The 27,126-nt window shown below is 43.0% G+C and overlaps 1 protein-coding gene across 3 annotated transcripts in view; it reads left to right on the plus strand.

Moving 5' to 3' along the window:
- The first annotated feature begins 96 nt into the window (after window positions 1-96).
- The window catches only part of CHN1 (chimerin 1), a 32,470-nt gene continuing 5,440 nt past the window's right edge, over window positions 97-27,126 (plus strand). For 2 of the 3 annotated variants that reach the window (XM_010082665.1, XM_010082666.1), the window contains exons 1-4: window positions 121-418; window positions 14,691-14,775; window positions 25,432-25,605; window positions 26,315-26,392. In XM_010082665.1, the coding sequence (XP_010080967.1) occupies window positions 167-418; window positions 14,691-14,775; window positions 25,432-25,605; window positions 26,315-26,392 (589 nt within the window). In that variant the 5' untranslated portion in view covers window positions 121-166. Of the gene's footprint in view, window positions 419-14,690; window positions 14,776-25,431; window positions 25,606-26,314; window positions 26,393-27,126 lie in introns of all 3 variants that reach the window. The other variant, XM_010082667.1, reaches the window with a different exon arrangement.

Genomic DNA, 27,126 nt, shown 5'->3' on the forward strand with positions numbered 1-27,126 from the left:
CCTCGCTGGGTTAGCCGCGCGGTGCGAGTGCCCGGCCATGGCCCCGCCACCCTCCCCCGCAGCTTAGGTCCCCGACATGGTCCTTGTCGGTTTCTCGAGTCGAGTGTGATACCCACAGGGCGCATAGCGGTCCGGGGGGTTGTTCCTCCTTCCCCCCAGCTCCAAAATGCCGTCCAAAGAGTCCTGGTCAGGGCACAAGGCGAATAGGTCCGCGGTGCACAACTCGAAGCAGGAGAGCCGTCAGCAAGATTTATTGCTGGCAGCCTTGGGGATGAAACTGGGTACTCAGAAGTCGTCTGTGACAATCTGGCAACCTCTGAAACTCTTTGCTTATTCGCAGTTGACATCACTTGTCAGAAGAGCAACTCTGAAAGAGAATGAACATGTTCCCAAATACGAGAAGGTTCATAACTTCAAGGTAAGAAATTACGCTATTTATTTCTTTTTAAGCCTCAGGAACTATACTTTTTATTTTAAAATGGGTCTGGTGTTGCAAGGAAAGAATATATATGCAGACTGTGACTTTCTGGGAACTTAAATGCTGCAATTAAATCTCGTTGCTGGTTAAATCAATTAGACATCTTTAAAACATAGCAGCAGAAGAATGAGGATTTTGGTGTTGACTGCCTGAGTGCATGTATTTGTTTCAATGATACTCAACGTATCTAGGTTTTCTCTCTTATTTAGAATTGTTTTATACCGAGAGAGGTGTTAAAGGTGAGAAAAACTGACAAAGTTTTCTTTCAATTCATATGAATGTAGTTCAGTTCTACTTAGGATGTTATGATGGCAGAAAATCTTGTAGATCTGCAATTAGAGGATTAAACTGATTTTATCTCAGTTTGTCGCTGGTAAATAGCTTTAGAGGTAAGAAGCATGTTCTGCTGCATCTGGATTGAGCAGATGGCCTGCATTTCACTTAGTTTCTGGCTTTTCTCCTGTGTTAACGAATGGAGTGGGTTGAAAGCAGCATGGCTTATACCATGGGGCTATTGGAGCTGCTGGCATGAGCAGCTGCCTTTTGTATTAATAAAATTTACCTAGTCTTCTATGTAGCTTCTAATTATGGTTTTACTTATTTTAAATAAACTATGCTCTTTGGTAAGAGAGATGCATGTCAATACAACATATGCATGTTCTGTGTCTGTATCTGTAATAACTGTCCAGTAAGGATTTAGTAATTTAACCTTTTGGCAGTCAGATGCACTGGATAATAGGCAGTCTTTATGTGTACAACTAAGTGAATTGATATTATACTGAATTCCTGTAGATGACGGTTCAAACTGCATGTACAGTACCTGAAGCTTAGATTTTGTCTTTGATGTGTGGCTTTTTCCCCCTGTGTTTTGCTTTTATTTATTTTAGGAGAAGGGGAAATCATTAACATAATACAGGCATCTAATGATGCAATTATCTGTTAATTGTCTCTTATTTTCAGTTTTGATTTCCATCACACACATGTGCATGTGTGAATGTACATATGCATGCACATATGTGTGTTTACCTATCGTCCATCTGATTTTATTTAAAACACCTTCTGGCTTTTGAGTTCAGGTAATCACTAAAATTGGAAACTATGTGGTCAGGATGTTTTGTTTGACTTGAGTTCTTCAATAAAGCATGAATTTGAAAACCAGGTACAAAATGTTATATAAAAAAGTGTTTAATATGAATGCTGGGCATAACATAATCCTGCTGGCTGTCAGTGAAATGCAGAGCATTTTTTCACAGGCTCCTGAGATGTCCTAGAGACCTGAAATGTCTTGCAACTTACATTTCTTCCAAAGAGTTTGAAGATAATTCTTGCAGATGCCAGCAGATAACCGATTTTCCATGTACGACATATACGTAGGATAATACGTATTTAATTTTGTGTGCATCTGTGTTCCTTAGTTGCTTTCCTTTAACAACCTGAAACACATCTGTTTTGAAAATAATCCTGTAACCTGATATTCATTCCTTTGGGTTTGTTTATTTGTTGTTCTTCACAAAACTGTTTCTGCGAAGTTGTGAGTTTTCCAGCCTTTTTTCAAAAATAAACTGTGTGTCTGATCCAAGGTCATAGCTACAGCCACAAACTTTTCACGCAGATTGTTTTCTTCATAATAGTTGTTCTTTAGTGCCTTTATACATACAGTTGCCAGAAAAATATACCTTGAAAAGTAACTCTTTTCTCAAGTCAGTGAAATGGAGTCACCTTACACAGATGATTTTTGCTATAAAAAAAGCAGAAGGGAACATACGCCTCGCCCCTTCAAGGGTGCACAGCAACCAGCCTACCCACTGAAGGAATGTTATTGGTGTTCATGAGCTCTAAATGTGACTGCTGTCCTGTTTTAAAAAAAAATAACCATAAGCCCTTCATAATTACTGTATTATGGACCTGAAACGAATGGTCGTCGTTAGCTCGTGCGCTTCTTTACACATGCCTTACGTTTGTCAGTTTTTTCCTCTCACGTGTATAGATGTCATCACTTGAAACGCCTGCAGAAGCCTCCTAGGTTGACTGCCAAGCAGCACATGTGCCACCCATGTGGGAAGGAAGGAAATGTCAGTCCCAGAGTCTCGGAGCTAGACTTCTGAAACAAAACACAAAAAGCCAACCCAGAAATGAAGTAAATTTATGTAGTTCAGCTAACCAACAGTGACTGCTGTCCCCAGGGGCTCCACCAGCAAAAAGGAGGACATGCTGCTTTGTACCTCTATGGCTAATCTTCTCTTTGTTATACCGGCAGGAGGTGGCACATAGGGACCCCTGACCCTTTCCCAGCTGCTTCTTTGATCAGGCACATCGCTAGTTGCAGAAATGACAGGGTCTCTGAAATCCTTTTATACTGGAAAAGCTGTAACATCCCAGCGGAGGGAGGAGAAGCAGAAAATTATTAATGCACAGCAGCTAGCACTGTTGTCCTGGAGAAGGGAAGAAGACAGCCGCAGCTGCTCCAGAGGTGGGCTGGGGTTAGCAGATGCCCAAGAGGCTTGGCTACAGGTTAGGAAACCTCAGTTCTCCCTGTGCCCCTGCACCTCCTGTCCCTGCAGAGTGGGTAGGTGGGGACACAGGTGGAGTTTGGACTCTGGGGCTCTATTGCTTCTAGCAAAGCTCAAGTAGAGGAATGTGGTGGCAGAGGAGCAGTGTAGTGATGGTCCTCACAGGAGTGCAGGTGCCTAGGCAAGGGGTGAACACAAAAGCCGCTTTTAACTTTTAAATAATCAGGAGGTCTCCTGAATAAGTCTGTTAATCTATGTTATGCTCTAAGGGTTGTTTGAAAGAAGAATGTAAAGACAGTTCTGCTGGAAGTGCTGACACAGCTGGGGTTTTGAAGAGTTTTAATCTGACTTAAATCTGCTGGAATGCAAGTTGTCTCCTGCCTGAAGTGAGCAGGCTGGCTAGCCAGGGTGGCGGGGAGCTCTGCAGGCAGAGCTGGCCAGTAATGATCTCCAGCTCCGTAATATTCTCCTGACTGGGGAGGTCTCGTCTCTCATGAGTACATCTCAAATGCAAATACAGAGTGTCTGAATTCTCCTAAATTAATCTCCACAAGTAAAGAAAAGGATGATGATTTGTAAATGTCAGATCTGACTGAGTTTCTAATGCCTGTTCCTCAGGATGAGAGCTAGGTATTAAAAATATTTTAATTTTTTAAGCGTATTTGGGCTTTTTCTAATTTATAAAAAAGTTTTCAATTAATATTTCTGTGTTCTCAATTAATGTAAAAGATTAATTTTCTATTAATTCAAATATATCAGCTGAAAGAGATCTACATTGTTTGACACAGCATTTTATATAGCTCTAATTAAATAATGGGGTTTGAATGTGAGCTGGGACTGTGAGTGTAACTTCATTGGGTCTGTCTATTTGCATATTTGATTTCTTTTGCTTTCCCTTTGTATACTCTGCTTTTCTGAAATCCAGTGCACCGAATGAGATATCTTGTAAAATGAATCATCAGACCAAATCAGGACAGTCACTTCACCATCCTCAAAATTGCAGCTCCCCCTTCTTTCATAGAAAGACTTTTCCTCTTTTTCAGTTTCTTACCCATTATGGGGAAGAAATCTCCCCACACTCTCTGGTACACGTCTATCTATGTGGACATGTCTCTTCATTCTCCCACTCAGTGTAGATGAGCAATAGCATCTTCTATTTGGAAGCTCTGAGAGATCTGTGGCGTGCTCTTTGAAGTGCTGACAGGGAGCATAGCTGAAGCCAGTGGTGTTTTTTTCTTACAGAAGGAAGCTTTATTATAGGGGGAAGTTCTGTAACATTTCATAGACATGGACAGAGTAGATTTATACCTAATTGTTCCCATGAATTTATTCTACAGCTGGACCCTACCAATAAGAATTTTTTTTCTGTTCCTTATGAATCTCATATTTGCATATCTTGTCCCAAAATGCAGCAACTGTGACAGCTTGTAAATTAAAATACCTTTTCTTACCTAGCTGATACCTGGTCAGTTCAATAATTTCAAAGGGCAGAAGCAGCTGGGCACCTCCTGGGCAGGCAGGTGAAGGAGGAGTTTCAGGTAACAGCAGGAACCTCAGATTTGAGAGGAAAAGGGGCCGGTGGCAGGGTGCCATGTGGATGGGTTGGTTACTGAGAGGAGGATGGGGGGGAGCTCTGGGTTGGGATGTGTGAGGTGGGCCAAAAGAGTTACACAGCAGGAGAATCCGAGTTGGGTTTAAGGTTACCCCATCTCTCTCCGATGAGGCAGGTTTTATGAGGGTACTGAAAACACAGGATTCCCCTTGCTCAGTTCTCCACACTTTCCCTCTCTGCATCTCCTCATCTCTTCATCTCCCCTGTACATACCACAGGTTTTTTGCTGTTAAAAAAATATATATATATTTTGAATGAGAAACCTTCTCTCCTGAGTCCATCCCTACCTGACATGGAACATCTTCTGCACCTCCTCCCACCTGGTGCCATGCTTTGGGCTTGGGCACTGACCTGGCTCCTTTGCCTGCTGTTTGTATGGGGTTGGAGAAAACAGTAAAACTATGCTTGAAAAATGTTAATGGCAAGGAGGGCAATCACAGAAGAGGAGCATTAGCTGGGAGTTATGGCATGATAGCTTAAAAGGAAGAGGAAAGGGAAAATTTGAGATCAACCTCAATAAATTGCCTGCGTAGTAAAACTTGTTAGTCGGTGCTCTAACCTCCCCATTGCTTGGCAAGTTTAAACTAAGCCTGGACAAAACACCTTAAAGGTCTTCACTCCCCTCCAGTTTTTGTGACTCATGGGCCCTGGGGAATTTTTAGCTCTGTTGGCTGGCTATAGATATTCCTTCAGACACCTCTGGCTCCTGATGACTTAAGCCGGCAGAGCACTCTGCAGGTGTTTCATAACTGCTGATTCCAAGGCATAAACACTCTTCTGCCTAGATTAGTGCTGTGGTGCTTCACTGAAGCAAGAAGGTGTCTGTGCCTGTCAAGAGCTGGAGTGAAATCTGTGTTTCCATGCATCATTTTCCCTAGGATTTTGTCTCATTTCTCTGTTGCTCATCACAAAATAGTTATGTCTCCAGAAGACTATTTTTTGCTATCTTTCTGTTCAGTATTTGCTACTGTCATGCTGTTTCTTATTCATCATCTTACTAATGCACAGGCACAGTCAGTTAACTGTAATAAATAACAGTTGCAAGGCTGCTTGGTGAATCAGTGAGCATTCAGAACATAATTCCCTTTCAAGCCAACACTTCTTCCAGAGAGGAGATAGGTTTTTCCATGGTTGCTTAAGCCAAGACAACAGAGATGCTGATGAGTCTTGTTTGTTGAGATTCCTCATCTCTCTCCTCAACTGAAGCAACATCCTGGCTTTCTGTTTGAGGGTAACCCCTTTGAAAGGCTGAATGGGAAGCTCCGGAGCAGCAACAACATACTTTCCCATAAAAAAACTGGGCATAGAGTATAGCCTTAAATGTGCACAAAAAGTGAAGGCTCAGGTGAGGACCAGTCTCTATGGGAAAGGCTTTGCCAGTATAGACAGACTCAAGCATCACGTTAATGGAGAGACTGTTGATTTTAACAATAGTTACTCTGCCGATCAAATCTGTATTGCTTCTTTGAAACAAATAAGCTAGCCTGGCCCTGGCCCAGATTCTACCAGTGTAATTGCATCTGTACTAGGTGTTTTGTTAGTGTAAAAAGTCATAGCAAATCGCTTCTATGTCAAATCTTATTCTAACAAGAGCTGTTCAGCGAAGCTGTGCCTAAGCACTGGGAACAGGAGATAGAAAGTGCAGAAGAAATGCTGCAAAAAGACTAGAAACTATAACAAACCCTTACTATATTAAGCAGAGCCTTTTTTCTGTGACTTCTAACATGAACTCATTTCTATTTCTGATCTTCTGAAAACTGGGGCAGATGCTGATTTGGGGTAAATTGGTCTAGCTCTGCTGAAAAGAGGGTGCTGATTTTTTAGGTACGGACCTGACACTGAACATATTTTCAGAACATCTTTAAGTGAGTCACTGCACTCAAATGAATATTCAGAAAGGAGAGCTGGGTGCCTCCAGCACAGTCCCCAGGGAGAGTCTCTGCTCCTTCTCACAGATAAGAAAACCTCAGGAAATTTGCTGTTTCTTTTAGACTCCTAGTACTCGAGGGGTAAAAAGTGTTCAAAGGCAGGGAAAATATCTGGAGAACGAAACTGGAGAAACACTTCCACAAAACTTCTGAGAAGATCTCAGCAGCCCTATGTTGTTGCTTCTGAAACTTAATGAGAGTTCAAGCCAGAAAAGCTTTTAGGCGTTGATGGATTTTAGTCTCCTAAGGTATTTATTTAATGTTACTTTTACTTTTTTACTTTTTTGGAAAAGCCAGAGCTTTTCCAAAGCAGATTCCAAATAGCATGATATTATTTAACCATTTCTGGCTTCTTAGTGCTAGTCCCTGAATTCAAGCTTTGCCTCTGATTGGGGGGGAAGCCTTTTTTCAAAATCCTTAATTTATTTAAGCTGTAATTCCTTTCTACCATAGTAGTTTTATAAGTCCCCAAATGTGGATCTTGTGAGTCTTCCATGTGCACAGCCCCAAGAATGGACCAGCTCATGTCTGTGGTGAAGGCAGGAAGAACTGTGCTGGGGAAGACTGGGAGTTTGCCTCAAGGAGCACGTAGCCCATGTCATGCTCTATTGTCATCAACAGCTTTTCCTCCAAATTAGCTTTAGCATCATTCCAAAAGTATTTCTTTAGGAATCTCTTAGGGTTTGTCCTGGATTCAGGGACATATAGTCTATTTACATCATTATATAGGTTGTATTTACATCATTACATACAGTGTATACGTTACGCATATATATATACACAATTATAAGGATTTTATTCTATTTTCACCTCTAGTTTCAGATTTTTTTGGATGGACACAGGTATCAAGTAGCTTGGGCCTGGAACAAAATGGACAATGTTCCAGTTTCCAGGTACAATTTAAAGAAACTCTGCTATTCCATCCTGAAACAAAGGTGGCCATTTTAACTGAATGTGCAAGCAAAAAAAAAAAGCCAACAACCTGCTATTGTCCAGTCTTTTGCTTTGGCTCTCACAGAGCACAACCTAACCGCAATTTCCAGTTGTTCTAATCTCTGCTGACATGATCAGTGCAAACCAGAAAGTAAACAAGACATGACAGTGCTTCTGGCGCCAAGTGGGTGAGGACCTGGAGGAAGTTTTGCCCACTCAACAGTGTACCCACTGGCAATAACAATGCTATTTATAGTCCATGCTCTGAACAATGCAGTGTTCAGCCAGCATCTCTCCTCTCAAGAGCTGCAGGACAAAGTTGTTGGGGTGGTCCCAGGCTGACTCCCTGCAGTTAACACCCCCACTGGTCTAGGCAAAGTCATCTCTCATTTTGGAGAAGGTATGTTCCAGTGGTCTCAGTTGCTGTCGTTTCTGTTACGCCTTCGCATGAAAGCATTTATCTTGCAGATACAGCTCTGCCGCGTGGGTTGTCATGGCAGTCATTTCTCTTAAGCAGAAATATTTGCCTCAGAGGAGGAATATCATGCTGGAATATTGGGAGGGCTTGAGACCCTTGTTTTAGAGGCGCTGTCTAATCATCCTAATATATGCAAGGATTAAATTGAAGCATTGCCCAAACTGATAGTTGAGTCGATTGACTTTCTCACTGATATCTCTTCTCTACCTTTCAATCCAGGCAATCTCTGCCTGGACTGGGGAGGGATGAAGAGGGCATGCCTATTGAGTGCCAGTGTGGGTACGCTCAGTGCTTGATAAAATCAGCTGTGACAGGGGAGACAGACAATAATACAGGCTGAGTTCATCGTTTTAATTGAGACTCACAATGTCTCCCATATCCAATTAAAAGCTTGGTAGAGCCCCAACAGGCAGAATTCAGTTGATGGAATTGCAAATCAGCCAGGACCACTGAGCTGACAGCCTGCATCAGCAGTGTCCTGTCATCCTTGGGAATTTATTTGAAAGACAGTATACCCAGCAGAACAGTACCTTTGGAGCATCACACAGTACAAATGTGTGCCCTTTATTCAGGTACCAGTTGGCTTAGGCTCTGCTCCAAGCACTAGCAAGGCTTCTACCCAGAGTGCAGGACTCTGGTAGCCCGAGAAGGCAGATGTGCAATGGTTTTTTTCCATCCTTTTTCTAGTTGTTGTATTTCATCCCAGCACAGATGGTAATGCCTGGATTTTGCAAAACCTGTATTCAGCAGTTCAGCATGGAGGGCTGTAGAAGAGGTGCTCTGTACGGAGCAGGGTCTTGATAGAAGAGGCGTTCGGAGACTGTGGCAGCAGCCTCTCATCAAGGAAGGGTTTTTTCTATACTGCCACAAAGACTTTTGTTGTCTGTGTTGGGTGTTGATTTTGCATAACCATAGTTTGTCAGATCCAGCCCTGCTTTCTTCCCAGCAGTGGCTTTGCTAAAGCTCTGCCGATCCATCGTGTTCTCTCCTATCACGTCTGCACAGCACTTTGCTGATACTTCCTCATTCTCTTCCTCCCTGCCTTGACAAGTGATATGATGTAAGTCTCCCAGTTACGAATACTAATTATCTGCTGGCTTATTCTTGGTTTTCAGATAGCAATCAAGGCTAGCTGAACAACTGCCTGGTAAAAACCAAAAGCATAAGAAATAAGTAGAGTTACGAGATCCATGGATAACAAATTTCAACAGTGATCTTTATAGAGTCTGAGAAATAATGGCGAGAGATCTGTTTGAGGAGTTCACAGTTTGTGGTATAATCTGTTGTCAAAGCCACCAGAACATTTTTTTATTTGGTTCTCCTAAAAGTTTGTCTCTTTTTTCTAGAAAATATTTTGATTAAATACAGAACAAAAATACATTCTATAATACATATAGTTATTAATCACAGGAGTTAAGCTATTTTTCCCTGTGTATAAGAAAATGTTTTTCAAACCTAAGGAAGAAAAAACCTGTCCTCCTACATAAGATCACAGTAGTTAAATGTTTATTATACCTTGCTGATGTTGCAGGAGAGATCAAAATAGAAATGCCTGGGTGTAAGCCCAATGTAAGGGTCTCCTATTACTTCAGAGTTGCAGAACAGCTTAGGAATAGGATTTTATCTAGTTTTTGAAGCAGGTATATTTTTCTTTTAAAATTATCTAGATTTTTTTAAGTTGAATATTTACCCTGGAATTTAAAAAATTAAGATTAAAAAGTTTATTTTGCTGTCCTGCTCACCCATTTTCCACATTCCTAAAAAAAAAAAATCACTCGCAATTGAAGCCTTATGGAGAGAGAAAAAGAGTTTTGAGGTGGGAGTGAGAAGGGAAGGGTTGGGAGGTATAAAGCCACAGTTGGCAATCCTGCTCTCTCACATTTTATAAGGCAGTAAAATCTGCATATGGCAGATGCTCTTTTTATAAGGGGAAAGAAACCACTTGTAATTTAAGTCAGGATCTCTGGGATTCTGCTGGGTGTGTTTTCAGAAATTTTTCTGGAAAGTATGTTTGAGTTTTGAAAACAAGCAAGTCACTTGGCAGATTTTTAGAATGGGGAATTAAATACAAAAATCAGAATGCTATATTAAACAGTGTCATGTAATAAATGCGGTATTGTTTGCAGGTGCTGGCTCTTGAACTAGCAAAGGGGTGCAAACGTGTTTCTTTTTAGCATGCTGCCAGGTCCCACTCTGCAGGATGAAACAGGATTAGAGGCTGTTCTGACCTCAGAAGACCAATTTTTCACTGTTTTCTGGCATCACTTCCTGTGTCTGGTTTCATTTCCAGAGATGGTGTGTATTCGGACCAGTGCAAGGTTAGATGTCCAGTTTGCTCCATGGTAGCAGGAAGGTTAACGCTCCGGCACCACTGAGCTCTGGAAAAAGGCAGCACTACTTAGAAAAGAGGCTTCAGAGCTGATGCTGAGGGGTTGTGTGCACTGGGGACGGAAGGACATTATGGCCTTTGGACCTCCTAATTAATATTGCCTGAGAACCTCCCTATTGCATGTCAGATAAAGGACAAAGCAAGGCAGAGCATTATGGAGCACAGAAAAAATTACTTTCAGCTTTTAATTTGTTTTGAGTTTGCAATCAGAATAATGGATAAGAAAGAGCAATTTGGATGAGGCAGTGTAAAGCTGAGCAGGCTCTGAATAAATCTTCTAACAGAATCATGGAATCATAGAATGGTTTAGGTTGGAAAGGACCATGAAGATCATCAAGTTCCAACCCCTGGCCATGGGCAGGGACGCCTTCCACTAGCCCAGGTTGCTCAAAGCCTCATCCAGCCTGGCCTTGAACACCTCCAGGGATGGGGCATCCACAACTTCCCTGGGCAACCTGTTCCTGTGCCTCGCCACCCTCACAGTGAAAAATTTCTTCCTAATATCTAATCTAAATCTACCCTCTTCCAGCTCATACCCGTTACCCCTTGTCCTCTCACTACACTCCCTGATAAAGAGTGCCTCCCCATCTCTCCTGTAGCCCCCTTCAGGTACTGGAAGGCTGCTATTAAGTCTCCTCGGAGCCTTCTCTTCCCCAGGCTGAACAACCCCAACTCTTTTAGCCTGTCCTCATAGGGGAGGTGCTCCAGCCCTCTGACCAATTTCGTGGCTCTCCTCTGGACTCGCTCCAACAGCTCCATGTCTTTTTTTTTTATGTTGGTGGCCCCAGAGCTGGATGCAGTACTCCAGGTGGGTTCTCACGAGAACAGAGTAGAGGGGCAGAATCGCCTCTCTCCACCTGCTGGTCACACTTCTTTTGATGCAGCCCAGGACACGGTTGGCTTTCTGGGCTGCAAGCACACATTGCTGGTCATGTTCAGCTTCTCATCAACCAGCACCCCCAAGTCCTTTTCCTCAGGGTTGCTCTCAGTCCATTCTCCTCCCAGCCTGTGTTTGTGCTTGGGATTGCCCTGACCCACATGCAGGACCTTGCACTTGGCCTTGTTAAATTTCATGAGGTTTGCATGGGCACACCTCCCTAGCCTGTCCAGGTCCCTCTGGATGGCATCCCTTCCCTCCAGTGTGTCCACCACACCACACAGCTTGGTGTCATCGGCAAACTTGAAGGTGCACTCAACCCCACTGTCCATGTCTCCAACAAAGATGTTACACTACACTGGTCCCAGTACCGACCCCTGTGGAACAGCACTTGTCACTGGTCTCCACTTGGACATTGAGCTGTTGACCAGAACTCTTTGAGTACAACCATCCAGCCAATTCCTTATCCAGCGAGTGGTCCTTCCATCAAATCCATGTCTCTCCAACTCAAAGACAAGGATGTCATGTGGGACTGTGTCAAAGGCTTTGCACAAGTCCAGGTAGATGATGTCAGTTGCCCTTCCTCTATCCACCAGCGCTGTGGCCCTGTCGTAGAAGGGCACCAAATTTGTCAGAGGAGTGAATTTCTTAACTGATGATATGGAAAGGCATTTCAGTATTTGGATGAAGCCTCAGTGCATGGGTTGAGAGAACAGCGCTAGCAATGCTGAGACAATGATCAGGGCAAAGTCAATCTTGATCTTGTGAAGGGTGACTAGTACATGCAGTGCTGGTAGGGAAGAGGAAAGTCTGTTTTGTCCTTGGCATTTTTAAGTTGATGATGAGTCATGTAAACTTCTCTGAGGGGTGAGCTGAGAGCCGGGATAATGTCAGGAGAACAGGCTGTAGTAGAAAAGTAGTTTTTGTGTGTGTCTAGGTTGAGAACTGTTATTAGAAAGATAAGAGAAACTCATCTCATAAAAAACATGTATAATAATAAAAATAAAAATGAAGAGAGGCAAAAGGTTGGAGTGGCAGATTTCTGATGTGGTAGACCTTGCAGAAGAGTTCCTAGGGAGAGTCAGGAGGAGCTGGGAAAGTGCAGACCATGGTAGGGAGCCAGATGCCAGGAAAGAGGGATGTTCACTGCTGAAAGAACAGCCAGTTAGACATAGAGCACCTGAGATTTGGTGGATATCAGCACTGGAGAGGGCCCTGGAAAGGCCAGGATAGGACCCCAGCACCCAGGGAAAGTGTTAGAAATGCTTCAGCAGATGGCACATTCAGTGAATTTGGTAAATTGAAATCAGCAAGCAGAGAGGCACAGACAGGGTAATATAATTCCTTTTATTTAGCAAGAAATATTAATGTGTGAGAGTTTGTTCTTGTTCTGGCTAAAGAAAGAAGTTAAAATGTCAGCATTTCAAGGAACAAGACAAAATTTCCCCTTCTTTACAATCAGAAATACTAAAAAGAAAAAAAAAATCTTATAAAACTGAAAAGGACTCTGTAAAAAGATTATGTTTTGCTCTAAATTTTGAACTGTCATTTTTGTTTCAATTTTCCTCAACGTAATTTTGAGAAATATTTTAAATAAATATTTTTGGGGGTGAAACATTCCTTTAACAAAAAGAAAAAAGATGGTGACTGAAAGGAAGCTTTTTTTTCTTCCCTGAAAAAGTTCTCTTAGTACTGCAGGCACTAAAGCACAGCGTTTTGCTTGAGTATATTAGAGTGTGCATATTCTTGGAAGGGAACGCTGCCAAAGATGTGGAAAAAAACCCATAAGGCTGAGAAAGAATGCCAAGAGGATGTGGGTAGTGCAGGTGGGTAACAGAGAAGAAGGTGTGAAAAATCTCTTTGTGATGAGAGGAAAAAAGAAAGTGGAGATTACAGCTGCTTTGTAGACGTTATCTGGAGGGGGAAGGGGGCTCATGGAGCATATCGCACCTTCCAAAGGCACGTGGGAGTGGGTGCGGACGGCAGCTGGCAGGGCTGGGGGAGGCAGCCTGGGCCAGCGCTGGGAGAACGTGATGCTTCGCACCGTTACACTTCCTCCAGGGATGCTCTGCAGCATAGGGCTAGAGGTGGTTATTAGCCTAGCTTAGCACAGCCACGCACGTGAATTACTTGGTGAATTCAAGAGTGACTTTCCAGCCCAATACAGCAATCTGCCTCACTGCTGCTTTGTGGGCAGCAAATGCCTGGGAGGCTGCAGACCTTCCTGTAGCCAAAACTGAAGTGTGGTCTGGATTGCTGGGTGCTGCTCTGGGTTGTCACTTGTTTGAGGTAGATGTCACCTGGGATCCAGCTGCTAGGTAAATCAGTGGTGCGGGGGATGCTCTCTACCTCAGTCAGGCCACTTCACGTTTTGCTATTTATAACCAGAGCCCTGTGGGGATGTCGGGCACGTGCGTTTCAACCAGCTCTTCCTCTCTTCTGCTCCATGCTCATCCGACCGGGCAGTGCATGTGCGCAAGGTTACTGCCTGTTCTGATACCTGCTCAGTAACTCTGGAGAACCAAGCGAGTTAAGCCTAAAGCGTCTTTATTACATTTCACTACAAATTTCATTTCTTTATGATCACCAGTTACTGATTTTTTTGGTCAGCCTGTCCCTTCTATGTAGAAGCTCAAAGCCTGTAACACTGGCTAAGGAAGTAATGATTTTCTCTGCAAAGAATCCTGTGGTTTCCTACAGCAGAAACTTTATCAGAATAAAATCAGAAGCAGCTAATGGTGGCTGCAGGATTTGTAACAAGCCTATGGGCTGGGATTGAAAGCAGCATTGTTTTTTTTCCTCCTTAGCTTTCAATTTTTTTTTCCTGGTTCAGTGGATTCTTGTTTCCATTTACTGGATTCATTTGGATTTTCAATATATAGCATTAGTCTGAAAATAATAATTTCCTTTTAGAGCTATTCTAAACTGGAAAGCCCCTAAGTGCGTTTGCAGTATTTCTGTGTAGCGCTGGTATTTTTGCCTGGCAGGACTCCCTCTGTGAGTGGTGAAATCTTGCAGCCCCCCACACCTTTCACACAGCGCCTTACAGAGGGGAAGGCAAAGTAGAAGACATTTTGAATTGAGAGGTGAACTCTTGCATGGTTGCTGCAAAAGCCTTGCTTTGTGGCTAAAATCCTGCCCAGAGGGACGGGTGCCAAGAGGCGTGAGAAGGGCTGCGACCTGCCATTGCTCCTCTGCCCCACATGCTCTGGGAGCAGACCTCCCCCAGACCCGGTTCTGCTGCTCTGGGCAGCTCAGGATGGAGAGCTCCAGTTTCCCATCGGTCTGCAGAAAGAAGTCTTGACAGTTAAATCTTTCTTACATTTCTTTCCTCCTTTGCTGCGATGATAAAGGGAAGCTTACAGCAACTGCATGTGGTGCCTCCAAAGAAGAGGAATTCCGCCTTATTTAGACACATTGATATTGATGTCTGTGAAATGGATGGATCATTTTCTGTAATTTTTCTTTCTGCTCCTGTCTTCCAGGTGCACACATTCCGGGGCCCGCACTGGTGTGAATACTGCGCCAACTTCATGTGGGGCCTCATTGCTCAGGGAGTAAAGTGTGCAGGTAACGGTCATTCGGTCTTCTTTTCCTGAGACAGCCCTAATGTTGTAACTATTTAATGTGCTGCCCGCTCCACCGTAACGCTGCGTGGCAAGGGTCTGATCTGACCCTTGTAACGATTGAAGAAGGACACGTATCCGCTCTGCTGCCTCTGTTTCAGGTACCTGTTTCACTAACATCACTGCAGTGATACAGAGCACCTCTAATGCACTCACTGAGGCAAAATTGTAATCAAGGGATTCCCCTCCCCCTTTAAGAGTGGAGGAGAAAATAGATGCGCTGTTAGCTTTGTTTCTTTTATACCACTTGTAGGTATTGGTAGGTGTGAGAAACACCCTGAGGGTCTCAATGTGCAAGGTGGGCAATAGGAAAATTTCACACTGCTGCTGTGCAACAGGCACTCAGGTTGATTTTACATATAAGCTAGCAGACTCCCAGTGTGCCATGGACCCTAAAGTCATGTCTCCTACTTGCAAACTTAAAAGAAAGTAAGAAAAGGGTTGATGAATAAGGGATGCGTACTGAAATGTTACATAAACACTCAGGTGCTGGTAGAAACTTATTACACGGATGGGTGTCACTGCAGGCATTTCTGGGACAAAGCCTCTCTGAAGGAAAACAATTTGACATTTTATTGATATGATTCTCTGAAAAGAAAGGACAGTCATCTTTTTTTCAAAGGCAGAAAGGATCAAAGTGATCAAAATAGTTTACTGTATCTAAAAAGTATTTTATGAATTTCTAGCAGGCAACCACATCTATAAAAATGGTGCAAAGAAATGTTGATGTATGAAGACCTGCATGTGTTGCCCTGGAAACTGAATTTTCAAGCTAATTTAAGAAAATCTTCTCTGTCTCAAGCTTTCTGAAATCTTGTCTCAAGCAAATAAGGGAGCTTTTCATCACAGAACTGCAAGATAATGTAAAACTTAAAATAATTTATAGCCAAATGTGATGGAAATATTTTAACAACCTTCCCCCATAATTATTTGAATGGAGTATTCTGTTGTGTGTTCTGCACTGTCCAGGATGTATTAGAGAGTGCAGCTATGTTTTAAGTAATGATTATGTAGAAATGGTGTTTTCTTTCTCAGTGTTTTCCCCCTGCGAAGTATTTAGGGTTGCAGCCATGTGCTTCCTTGTGAATGAAGATTGTTAGTATTTTTTACTGCTGTTGATTTTGTACAGGGTGTACAGTGCTAGAAGAGAAAGAGGAAGCCTGATTTTGTTCTTGAATTGTTTTCTGATTACGGTATTCATTTTTTGATGACACATGAGCCACTAAGTGTGCCATCTTCCTTGCATGAAGTAGCTTCCTCAGTTTTGGCATGTAGAAGAAATGCCATTTTCAAATTTATGTTAAGTAGCTTTGATCCAGAAAAATCAATAAAAACAAACAAAAGTATGAGGGTTTGCAATGCTACAAGGCACCATGGGATGACCAGATAGTATTGCTTTCAGAATTAAACCCAAAGTGATTTTTGTACCGGGGGTCTTTTGTTGGGTGGGTTTTGTTTTTTTTGAGGTTTGGGTTTTTTTTGTAACTAAAGTAGAGCTGATTTCCTGGTTTTATGCAGATTTTTCTAGATTATGAGTTTCAAAAAACTTCCAAAGTCTGGTTTTCTTTCCTCCTTATAGGAATGGTAATAAGTACTGCATGTCTTCTTTTTCCTCCTTGCAGTGTAGAGGAACTATGTGTATTAGATGACTTCATAGGTTCAGAAACTATAATTAGGGCTTTCTCCCATATGTAAGGTTTCATATCGGTGTCAGTAGCTTCCAGTAATTTCAGTGATCTTATTTATGTTTTAAAATCCTGTGTTGTACAACTGCACTTGCTTGCTGAAGCATCAAGTGAAGGGTTGGGGCAGGGGCAGACTGAGGTTTCTTGGGCCACGCTCAGGGTCATTGGGCACATCCAGGGAAGCTGCCGCCGTGCAGCGTCGACATGCGGCATCGTCAGCTGGGGTGCAGGGAGGAGCAGGAGAGGAGCCGTGCGGAAGGAAGGCTGCCAAGCAATGCTTCCACAGCCTGGCAGGTCTGGTTGCTGCAGCCTGTCCTGTGTGGCTCGCGTGGGGTTGAGGGAGCAGGAGAGTCAGGCTTTCCCAAGGGCACGGGTTGTTGCAGCCAGCCCACCTCGTTCATCCTCCCCTTGCCGCGAGGCTTAGCATTTAGCCACCAGCCAGCCTTAGCGATAGCTGGCAGAGAAATAGGGGCTTCCCAGATTATTTTATTCTCATAAATTTCATAAAAATTGGTGGCTGGGTAGAGCAAAGGGATGCTGAGCCCCACGGATGTGGACGTGGCAGGACCGGCTCAGCAGTTCCCTGGTCTGCCTTGTGCTGACTGAAATGGGGGGTTCCTGGCCTCAGACAGCGGGGAGCTGGAGCTGCTATGGTGGAGGGATGTATAAGACGTCAGCAAGAGTAAAAATGAGAACTAGGTAAGAAACACCCAGTTGCATGCGGATTTTTTGCTTTGTGTTTTGTTTTGTCTTTTTGCAAATCAGCAGAGGACAGCTGGCTCATCAGCATGGCTTAGCCTGCTTTGTGGGGTTTGAATGTTGTTTGTTTGGTGAAGGTTCATTTGGTTGGATATTTAAATTTGTTTTAGTCCTGCATTGTTTCATCCAAACAGCTGAACTTCTCGTTTCTTTCTGTGCCTTATCTGCAGCAGTGTCTACACTCCTGTCAGCTGAGGCTGCACAAGCCATCAGAGCCAGAAGCTGTTCAGATCTGGGTGTACTGGAGGCAAGTCAGAGGTGCACAGATACAGTGGGGAGGTCTTAGTGGTTTTTGGTTTTCTTTTTTAAAAAGTGAACATTTTGCTTCTGAACTGAGCCATTTTAATATGGAAACAATGAGGCACAGTACAGTATGGAAACAAGGAGCCACACAAGGCCGTTGGTAGGTTCATAGTTCAAAGAAATTACAGCTTTTAGCAGGAGGCAGCCCACTTGTGTTCAAATGGGGTTCAATGCTACTCCAGGGAAACCCACAGAATATGCTTTGTTGTCTGTATAATAATTTTATTGAAAATACCTATAAAAAAACTGCACTGATCGTATGTAATTTTATACTTTTTAAAGCATTTGCTTTTTACAGCAAACAGTTGCCCATCTCAAGAGGACTCTATTTGCTGTAGAGAAGTGATAAGTTTAACAAATACAAATGGGTTATTGCATGGGCTACTTTCAACCATTTTAAATTCTCTACTCTGCAGAAGCACAAAAACATGCAGGAAGAAAAGTGTGGGACAATCTAAGACTGGACAACACAGATGAATGTCATCTATTTCAGAAAAGAGGAGGAGGAGCCGGAGGAAAAAGTGCAGCTTATTTCTAATGGCTGATAGATTAGGTTTTGTTACACAAACAAGCCAATCCTTTGAAAAATAACAAACCAGAACCAAACATTCATAACAGAACACATGCCATAGCAACCGGCGAGGATGCCTTAGCAACTTGAACTGCCTTGACTCATGCTTTTGTGCAGTCCAGCATGACTGAATGCGTTCCTCTCCACCGAAATACAGACTTGGGTGTGTTCAGTATCTTGTCAGGTACACACATGTATGATTAACCCGTGGAAGATGGGTTCTCTCCTTGTTCAGGTTTTATGGCAGGCAAAGAAGGAAAGGTACATCTTTTCCCTTCCATAAAGATGAGAGGTAAGAGTAGGCACCATGTTTGTCACTGGAGGGGTGGTTATTAGTTGAAGTATGATGCTGGCTGTCATCTTGACTTACAAAGGTTTGGGAATTAATGCAAGCCACCGAAAATGGGAAGACTTTATTGTCTTTCAAAATCAAGATCTTGGGTGGTGTCCAGGATTTGGATCCTGTAGGAAATGAATTGGTGGACTTAGTCTGACTTCTGCTGGTGGTATATCCAGAGCAAAACAGGAATAATTTATTTTTGCTTAAATTTTATTCTCTGAAATTTGATCTTTATTTCCTCAACTTCTTTAAAGACAGGTTTGCTTCCTTAGAGTGAATCCTTATAATAGACATCTGCCCTACTGCCTCAGAGGGTCGTGCTTCCAATTTTTGCATCCTAGCCACAAGCCCTTGAAATTTTAGTGAGATGAAGACACGTCTCTATGCAAGGAAGTTGCCTTTTTTGATGCCATGCTCCATCTCCAGCATGCTTTCCTGCAGGCTTTTGCCATAAGTAGAAATGACTGAAGAAGTATTTGAAATCATAATGCCACCAACTTGTGTAAACACTGAAGCTTCAGCAGAAGCTAATAAGACATAAGAGTTTACCCCAGCTCAAAATCCAATGCATGAACTTAAAAAAATGTATTCTTAATTACATTCCTCCTATGCAAGGCTCCCCTGTGCTTACAGGGCTCATCCCATTACCCAGAATGTGTTCAGGAGAGAAACTGTAACAATATCCAAAGAAAATTTGCAGATAAGCACCAGGGAGTTCATTTTATGAACGGTACAAACATGTAACACCCAGTAGAATTAGTGGAGAATAGTGTGTGTTATCAGAGACTAGAGCATGGCATTAATGGTGCTGTTAGTGCACTATCTGAGTAGATTTGCAGGCAAGCAGACTAGCAGACTTGTCAAGCTGCTGCATGTGTCCTGTCCCCTTCCCCAGCCCATCAGAACTGTTTTAAGTTCCTGTATAATCTGTTCCTTCCTCTGTACCCTTTTACTTGTTCTTAATGAATACGTGGTTTAATCAGAGGATTTTTTGGAACAGGCTGTATGTGAAGCACGATTTCTGCTGCCTTGATAGATTTGCCCTGAAGTGTCTCAGCCTGCTAACCCATGTGTAGCAGTTGCCTTTCTTTTGTTTCCCTTGGAGCAGGTAATTTCTCTCTGAAGAACTGATAGAAATAAACTTGCAGCTGAACTATCAGTGTGGGGGCAACCAGCTGCCACTGGCTAAGCCCAAGCAATGCTGCTGCCAGCCCTGACCACAGTAAGCCCCAGGAGTTCATTTTCAGAAAAGTTAAAGTACAGTCTCAAAGCAGGATTGTTTTGTGAATTAATTTTGCCATTTCATTCGTTTCCTTCTCCAGCAACTGAAAACCGTGCAACTGCTTCATTTCCTTTGCTGTTGTTTTGCCTTGCTATTAAATCCTTTGGGTTGGACAGCCCTGTGTTGTTCCACTGGTGTGTAAGGTGAAGGAGACCACAAAGGAGCCTGCTGATCCTCAGGCATTAGTTCTGCAGGCACAATGCTCATGCTTTTAGTGCCTGGAAAAACAACTGATGCTCTTGGGACAGTAACTCAGCAAAGGGGAAGGCAAGGTGTGCTCATCATGGTGCCCACTCTCAAGGTATTTTGCATGCCTCGGTCATGATAAGCTCCTGTTCTGCCCACACCTGTACCTTAAAAACATGTCCAAGCTTCCTCTGAGATGTGTGCCCAGATTCTGCTGGTTTTCCTGACCGTGTAGGGCACAGACAGTCAGCCCAAAAGGAATAAGAGCAAAGCGAAGCCACAGACGTCAGGGCTGTGGGAAGGGGACTGCTTGCAGAACAGTCCCTGCCTGCCTCAGATGGGCGGTGATGCTGTTGGAGAAGATGCGTGCTGCCTGCCAGGCTGTTCCACCAGCTCGGGATCTGGTGGTGTTCCTGCAAGGAATGAGCTCCAAAATTTTGAAATGCTAATCAGGGAGCGGAGCCTTGCTTCAGAACTGTTCCCATGGAGAAGCTTATTCTGGAACTGTATTTTCTTGAAACTGTAAGTCCTAAAAGCGGCTTTATCTTGAAACCCACACAGACCTGGAAGCCGTGAGCACTCCAGCGGCCCATCAGGGGAGCTGTCGAGGAGGTAGGCAGGTGTCATGGCAGGAAGCCAGGGAAGTTTCTGAACAAACTGTGTGTGATCTTTCAAAACTTCCATAAAACCAAACCATCGCCACCTGGTTTGGCGTTGGTGTTCTGCTGAGAGAACATTTCACCTGTATTTTCCAACCAGCTTTTAGAGGCACAGACATAAGTATTCTTTTCATTTGGCATAAGGGGAGATTGACTTGTTGGATAGGCATTTTTCTTCTTGTTCATAAGCCCTGATTTTTCAGTAGTATTAGGTAATTTTGTTGCCAAGTAACTAGCTGCCCTCTAGAAATTCCTTCCTAAAGAATAATGTACCCTGTAGTGATATAGTCATATAGATGATAGCAGGTTTGTGGGAGCATACACATATTTTTGGAAGCAATTTTGCCATGGCACTGCTTAATAAAGTGGCTTATGACTCTGGTGGGACCAAGGTTGCTGCCAGATGTGCATTGCACATTAACAAATGGCATGTGCGTAAGGCAGTGTGACAGCTCCAGCACTGCCACGCGGGCTGGAACAGCTCTGCCGAGGAGGAGGAAGAGGGCTGACCTTCACAGCACACTCCTGCCTTGTGCGTGGAAGCACAAAGTGCAGCACGTGGGGCCAGTGGGATTGCTACGTTCACATGCTTGTTTGCACACACTGCATCTGAGGGAACAGAAAACATTGCTTCCTCTACTACAGAAAAGAGCTTTAAATTATTAAAGGAAAGCTACTAGCTCATGATAGATTTATGAGAGCAAATTCCTTTCTAACCTTTTCACCCTTGCAAAAGTAATGATGCCAATGCTTTGTGCTTGTGTAGAACCCGTCATCTTTGCATGTCAGCTTACCAAAGGCAATAGTGTTATCCCATCTGGCAGGTACCGCAGCAGACCTGCCCAAGGCAATGCACAGTGCCAGTGCCCCAGCGCTGTGCTTCCCACCCTTCCACGCTTACCATAAACCTCTGAGGAGTCTTTCAGAACTTTTTGCAGATAACGTAAATCTACCTTTTAGCTCTTAAAGCTGCTCCTCAGAGTGACAAAATGCATAAATTTTGTTTGGGATAATTCAAAAATATAATTAGAGTGATGTATGTAGCATATGGTATCGTTCCAATGGAGCGTGATCAGCAGCCATGTTAGCCAGTAAATCATAAACCAAAGGATATCTAAAACTGACTAAAATCAAATCAGCAGAATAACAAAAAGTGACAGCTAAGTATATTTTGGTCTCTGCAAATATTTATAATGTGTGCTCATGGGGCAGTATTAACGTACATCTATCTTATGGCTCTCCTCATGCATTAATATGAACACATTATTTGTTCTTTCAGCCCTGTGGACTAACATCAGTATTAGCTGTTTCTAAAACATTAGAAAACCTTTTTCTAGGAATTATAGGAAAGTATTGTCAGGCTGGTTTTGAATTTAATACCTCTCACAGAAGTAATGTCACAGCCCACTTGAACTCCTAGATCAATATGCTATTAGAGTCAGGGCAGCTTATCACAGACTTTTAAACTTGTCATCTAAAATTACTTTCTTTCTTCTTTTTTTCCCTGAATTTCCAGACTTCCTATAAACTCTTGAATTTATGACTCCTTTTTTTGGTCACATTTGGTATATTTGAAAGATGGCCACATTTTGGTAGCACTGTAAAAAGGAATGGTAAGCATGACTTACAATTCTAGTCCTGAGAAATCATCTCCGTGTAAGGTGAAATTCTGATTCAATTAAGTCAGCAGAAGTTTTCCTGTTGACCTGCAGGGGTTCATGACTGCATCTTCTAATCTGTCCTGTATTATTACAGGATTTATCAGCAGATACCATGCTTTTGGGGGATTTTTCTTCAGCTCTTCTCCAGTTGGTATATCCAGCCAGCAAATAAGCTCTGATTAATTGTAAGAAATGGATAAGGTTTCTGGTTCCTTTAGATCCAGAGTAAAGCTGCTAATACCACTTTAGCTATTCTGGATTTATTTTTTATATAACCTATGACTGAGACATGGCTGTTCTGCCTTTCATGAGGCATTGTTGGCTGGGGAGAGGGGCCCACCTGGTAAGAAGCATGGCATTGGTGAATTTCAGCTTCTTTATTGGAAAAAATACATTTGTTTTTTCTGTTGCAAATTCACTGAAATCGCCTAGAAATATTGATTTGGAATTGCTAAAGTGGGGCACTGTCCTACACTTACATAAGAGGCAAAGAGCCTTGGTTGTTAGAAGGATATCGCACAGCCCAATAACATCGAATGTAGTGCTTCTTAGCATTAAGTATCTGAAATACTTCTAGGTTTTAAATGTTTCTCAGGAGTGTTTGTAAGCCCTTAAGCAGTGGGCTGGTGCATAAAATCTAATCAAATGCAAAGGAAGAACAAATGCGAGAGGAGAAAAGTTGACTTTTGCATTTGTAATTACTATTCTGGTATTAATGAGGTCAGATCCAAAGCCCAGTTGAATCTATGGGATTAGCAATAACACAATTATTTTCAGAAGCAAGGTTTTCACATTAGAAACATCTCTAAGTTAGGTGTTTTAATGACGTGAAGCTTTCTTGTATATAAGTATAATTAGGATAATTAGTGAACATGATAATTGTTTTAAGTATAAGATACTTAGAAGCATCTTTTTCCTTTTTTGTACTTTTTAGTTTTAGTTATCCTCGGATTCCCAGCAACATAACTCTGAGCTGTATTGCTGTCTGTGTGAAGCAGCTAATTTGCACTCAAAAAATCACTAGTGAGTCATCATGAGTGAGATGCTGCCATTCCAGTCTTGTAGACATCTTTTTTGACAGACGTACTAGAGCATTTCGCGTATATCGGAACATGTGCTTCTTGCAGCAGTTCTAGGAATTCTATGTATAATAATTATATTTGCATTTGTAGATTATATTATTGCAAAGTTAAGATTTCAAAATAAAATCAAGAATTAAGATTTCCTATGTGGACACCCCGCTGTGACCTGCAGCTCCTGGGGCGAGCCCTGGGTCCAAGCAAGCCACCGAGGCTGACGGGTGGGCCCCGTGGTACTCGCGGCAGCACTGCTTGTCTGCGGAGGGCCAGGTGTCGCGTGGTGTGGCTTTGCCCAAGGTGGGGTTGGCAGCAGGGTGGGAGGTTCAGCACGCACAGCTCCCTGCCGCACATGTTAACCACTCCTCACGAGGAAGGGAGGCCCTCCTGCACAGAAATAGCTAGAGAGAGTTTTAATCAACCATTTCGTCTGGATTGGGATCTGTGTAAGCGGTGACTGATTGAAGGTGACATGCTGAACTTTAATTGCAAGCAGAGATTGGATGTTTTACAGAGGACCCTAAGTGACAAAGCTGTGTGCTTTACAGGTCTCTTAAATAAACAAAGTGACTTTACCGACAGGCTGCAGCCAATTTAGTGGAAAGTAAACTTGGTGATGAATTTGATGAATTCTGGGGTTTACTGTTTTGGAAAGAGCAGCATCAAATAATCTGTGGAGCATTCATGAAAATACAAGTATTGGCAAAATAAAAAAAAGGGAATCTATACAGACAGATACTCAGTACTGCAGGGGGAGAGGAAGTACAGACTTTCATCAAGGCATTGATTCTTCAAGCTCCTAAATCCCTTACTTCTGCAGAAACATAGGGGACTCTGTATGACAGTGCAGCGAGGTAGAGAAATGCTTGCAGTCTGGAGCCTCTGTGTGTACCGAGAGCACGTCAGAGCAGAGCATGGCAAACCTCCTGACTGCTGTGTGCCACCATTCTTGCTGCTTGCTGTTTCCTGACAAGCACCTCTGAGTCCCTGCTGCAAAGCAGGAGCAATGTCAGTGAAAATGGAGTCGCAGGTGGCTGCGCTGGGCCCCAGGCCATGCGGGAGGCTGCCTGGTGGTGTTGGTTGCAGTGTGTGCTTAGCTTAAAGGGGACTGTATTGTTCTTCCCATCTTCACTGTGTAATTGGTGGTGTTTTCCAAGATTTTCTTCCCAAACCCTGACCATTATGGTTGGAGTGGTTTTGAGCAGAACTAACATGTTTCTGTAACCTGATTTCAATTAAATTTCACTTAAACTAAATCTCACTCTCAGTATGTTTACAATAAAGCTGTGGACTTGCTTGTTTATGTTAAAAAAAAACCGCAACAAATTTTTCCTAAGTCATTTTTAAAGCAAATAGAATTGGTGTGGTGCCTGCCAACACTTTGTTTCAGAACACTCGCTGGAATAGGACCAGAATTGCACCCGCTGTGACTTAGCAAAGTCCTTTGTAAACTGCTGGGCAGCAAGAAACCGCCAGCCAGCTTGGTGACCCCTGTGGCTGTTTTTCGGCTTCCCCCCCAAGCTGGGGAATGGGCCCTGTCACTACCAATGTGAAGCATGGGCTGCCCGCCTCGCAAGAGCTCAGGGGTCCCTGAAGTGGTTTGGGTCTCGGGGCTGCCTTGCCAGGGTGTGCTGCAGAGGGCTTGTAGCCTTCCGAGACCTGGACCCTACCTTCATCTCCCCCAGGAGGTGTCTGCAGTGCCACAGCTCAGCACTGCATTAAAACTGTGTTAGGAAATCCGCAGCAACTTGGGAAGACAGTTTAGATCATGATAGCAACATATGTAATAGTGGTGGGGAACGTAATTGACTCTTAGATCCTTATTTGAGAAACCATATGGAAAGTTTCTTGCTTTGTGTTAGATCTTCTAGGGACAGAAGAAATGTCTTGGGCAGAAAATGTGTCTTACTTCAGGTCTGTCCCTACCTCGTGCATGTGATGGTTAAGCAGTCTTAACAGAAGCAGCAGTTGGGAGATCGGGTCAGATCCTGCAGGAGCCGTATGTAGTCCACAGTGCTGACCTCGGGATACATTTTCACTAAGCACCAGCCTAATCATCTTCTCACTTTTTCTCTCAGATTGTGGTTTAAATGTGCATAAGCAGTGTTCCAAGATGGTCCCAAATGACTGCAAGCCAGACCTGAAGCATGTCAAAAAAGTGTACAGCTGTGACCTTACAACGCTAGTAAAAGCACACTTCACTAAGAGACCAATGGTAGTAGATATGTGCATTAGGGAAATCGAATCTAGAGGTAAGGCATAGTTAATGGCCTTTTGTTGCTTTACTGATAATCCGTTTAGATTGATCTGGGTCAACTGAGTTTCTGCTGAATGTATGATTGCTCAAAACAGATTTGGACAAGGCGTTTTATGACTGCCAATTACCCTGCACAGCTAATATTATACTTTGCATTATTCCGTGGTTCATACCCATTTATAACTTTTATAGATTCTGCTAGAAATTCCTTAATGGACAATTACTGCTTTATAGTTATATATTGGCACCTATCTTTCCAGTAATATTTTTATTTTAAAAATTAAGTGAATGTGCTAAAACAAAGGCAGTTAGTATTGATGTTTCCTCTTGCTAGTTCCCCTAGCCCATGCTGAGTATCCTTTTCTAGAATTAGAGCATTTGTTTTCATTCTGAAATAATTACTGAACAGCTAGTACGCTAATCTCAGTTGTTTTTAAATTGGTTGTAATTGGTTTAATATGTTTCTTCAGCTTTGAAATGATTTCTGTAAACATAATTTAGTGCTGATCTAACAAGGCAGCTAATCCAAGGGTCAGGGTTAAAAGGCCAGAATAAGATTTCATTCTGAAATAAAAGCCTGATAAGGCTTTTAAAATGTGTCTGTTTTTTCTGCCTTAAATGAAAAACCTGTCACAAGAAGAACTGGGTGGAAAGAAACTTTAAAATAAAGACTAATTTTAATCTTGTTAAAATGTTTGTGGCAGGTCTTAATTCTGAAGGACTATACAGAGTCTCAGGATTTAGTGATCTTATCGAAGATGTCAAAATGGCATTTGACAGAGGTACAGTCTTTCCCGCATGCTGGAACTTTGTGCTGATGTATTAAATATACACAAATTTTTCTGCACAGCCCCTGGCTGTCTCACGCTCCACTGCATCAGTGGTCTGCAGGAGTCCGGCGGCTGTGCCAGCAGAAGGGCAGCCTCCCCATCAGAAAAGCGTATCAGCTTCACTTTGGCCTTTATTACCAAAAATCTGCTTTTCTCCTTCCATCTGAATCTGTGCTTCGGTAATGCTGTGCATAGGAAAGGACAAAGCTTTCTGAACTACTGCCCTAGTTTGCAAGTAAAACTACGCTCAGGGGGGTGGGGGAGGGATAGAGGGCAAGCGGTGAAGTGCCTTAAGAGGGCTGTGCAACTTAAATCCATCTTTCCAGATGAAAGCTCCAAAATAATAAGATGAATACAATAGTGCAAACAAAGTTCGAATTATTACAGTCTAAAAGGAGGCCAGTGAGAACAAACTCTTCTCTTTGAGAAAAGGCAGTGGGAAAATTAAAGGTTTTCCAGCTGCAGTCCCCCTATCCCAGTAGAAATCAAGGCCAAAATCCATGCTGGAAATTCTCTCTCCTGTTCCTCCAGAGGACCGGACCTATTCAGACAACATCTGCCTCCTCTGCAGTGTTAGCAGGGTGGGGATGCGCTGGAGAAGCCAAGTTCTGGATCTGTGTCCACTGTGGTCAGGAGGAGGTAGTATGCTATAGCTAAATGGTGAACACATGTTTTTCCTATAAAAC

This window comes from Pterocles gutturalis, unplaced genomic scaffold, assembly GCF_000699245.1.
Source record: "Pterocles gutturalis isolate BGI_N339 unplaced genomic scaffold, ASM69924v1 scaffold49394, whole genome shotgun sequence".
Taxonomy (NCBI): Eukaryota; Metazoa; Chordata; class Aves; order Pterocliformes; family Pteroclidae; genus Pterocles; species Pterocles gutturalis.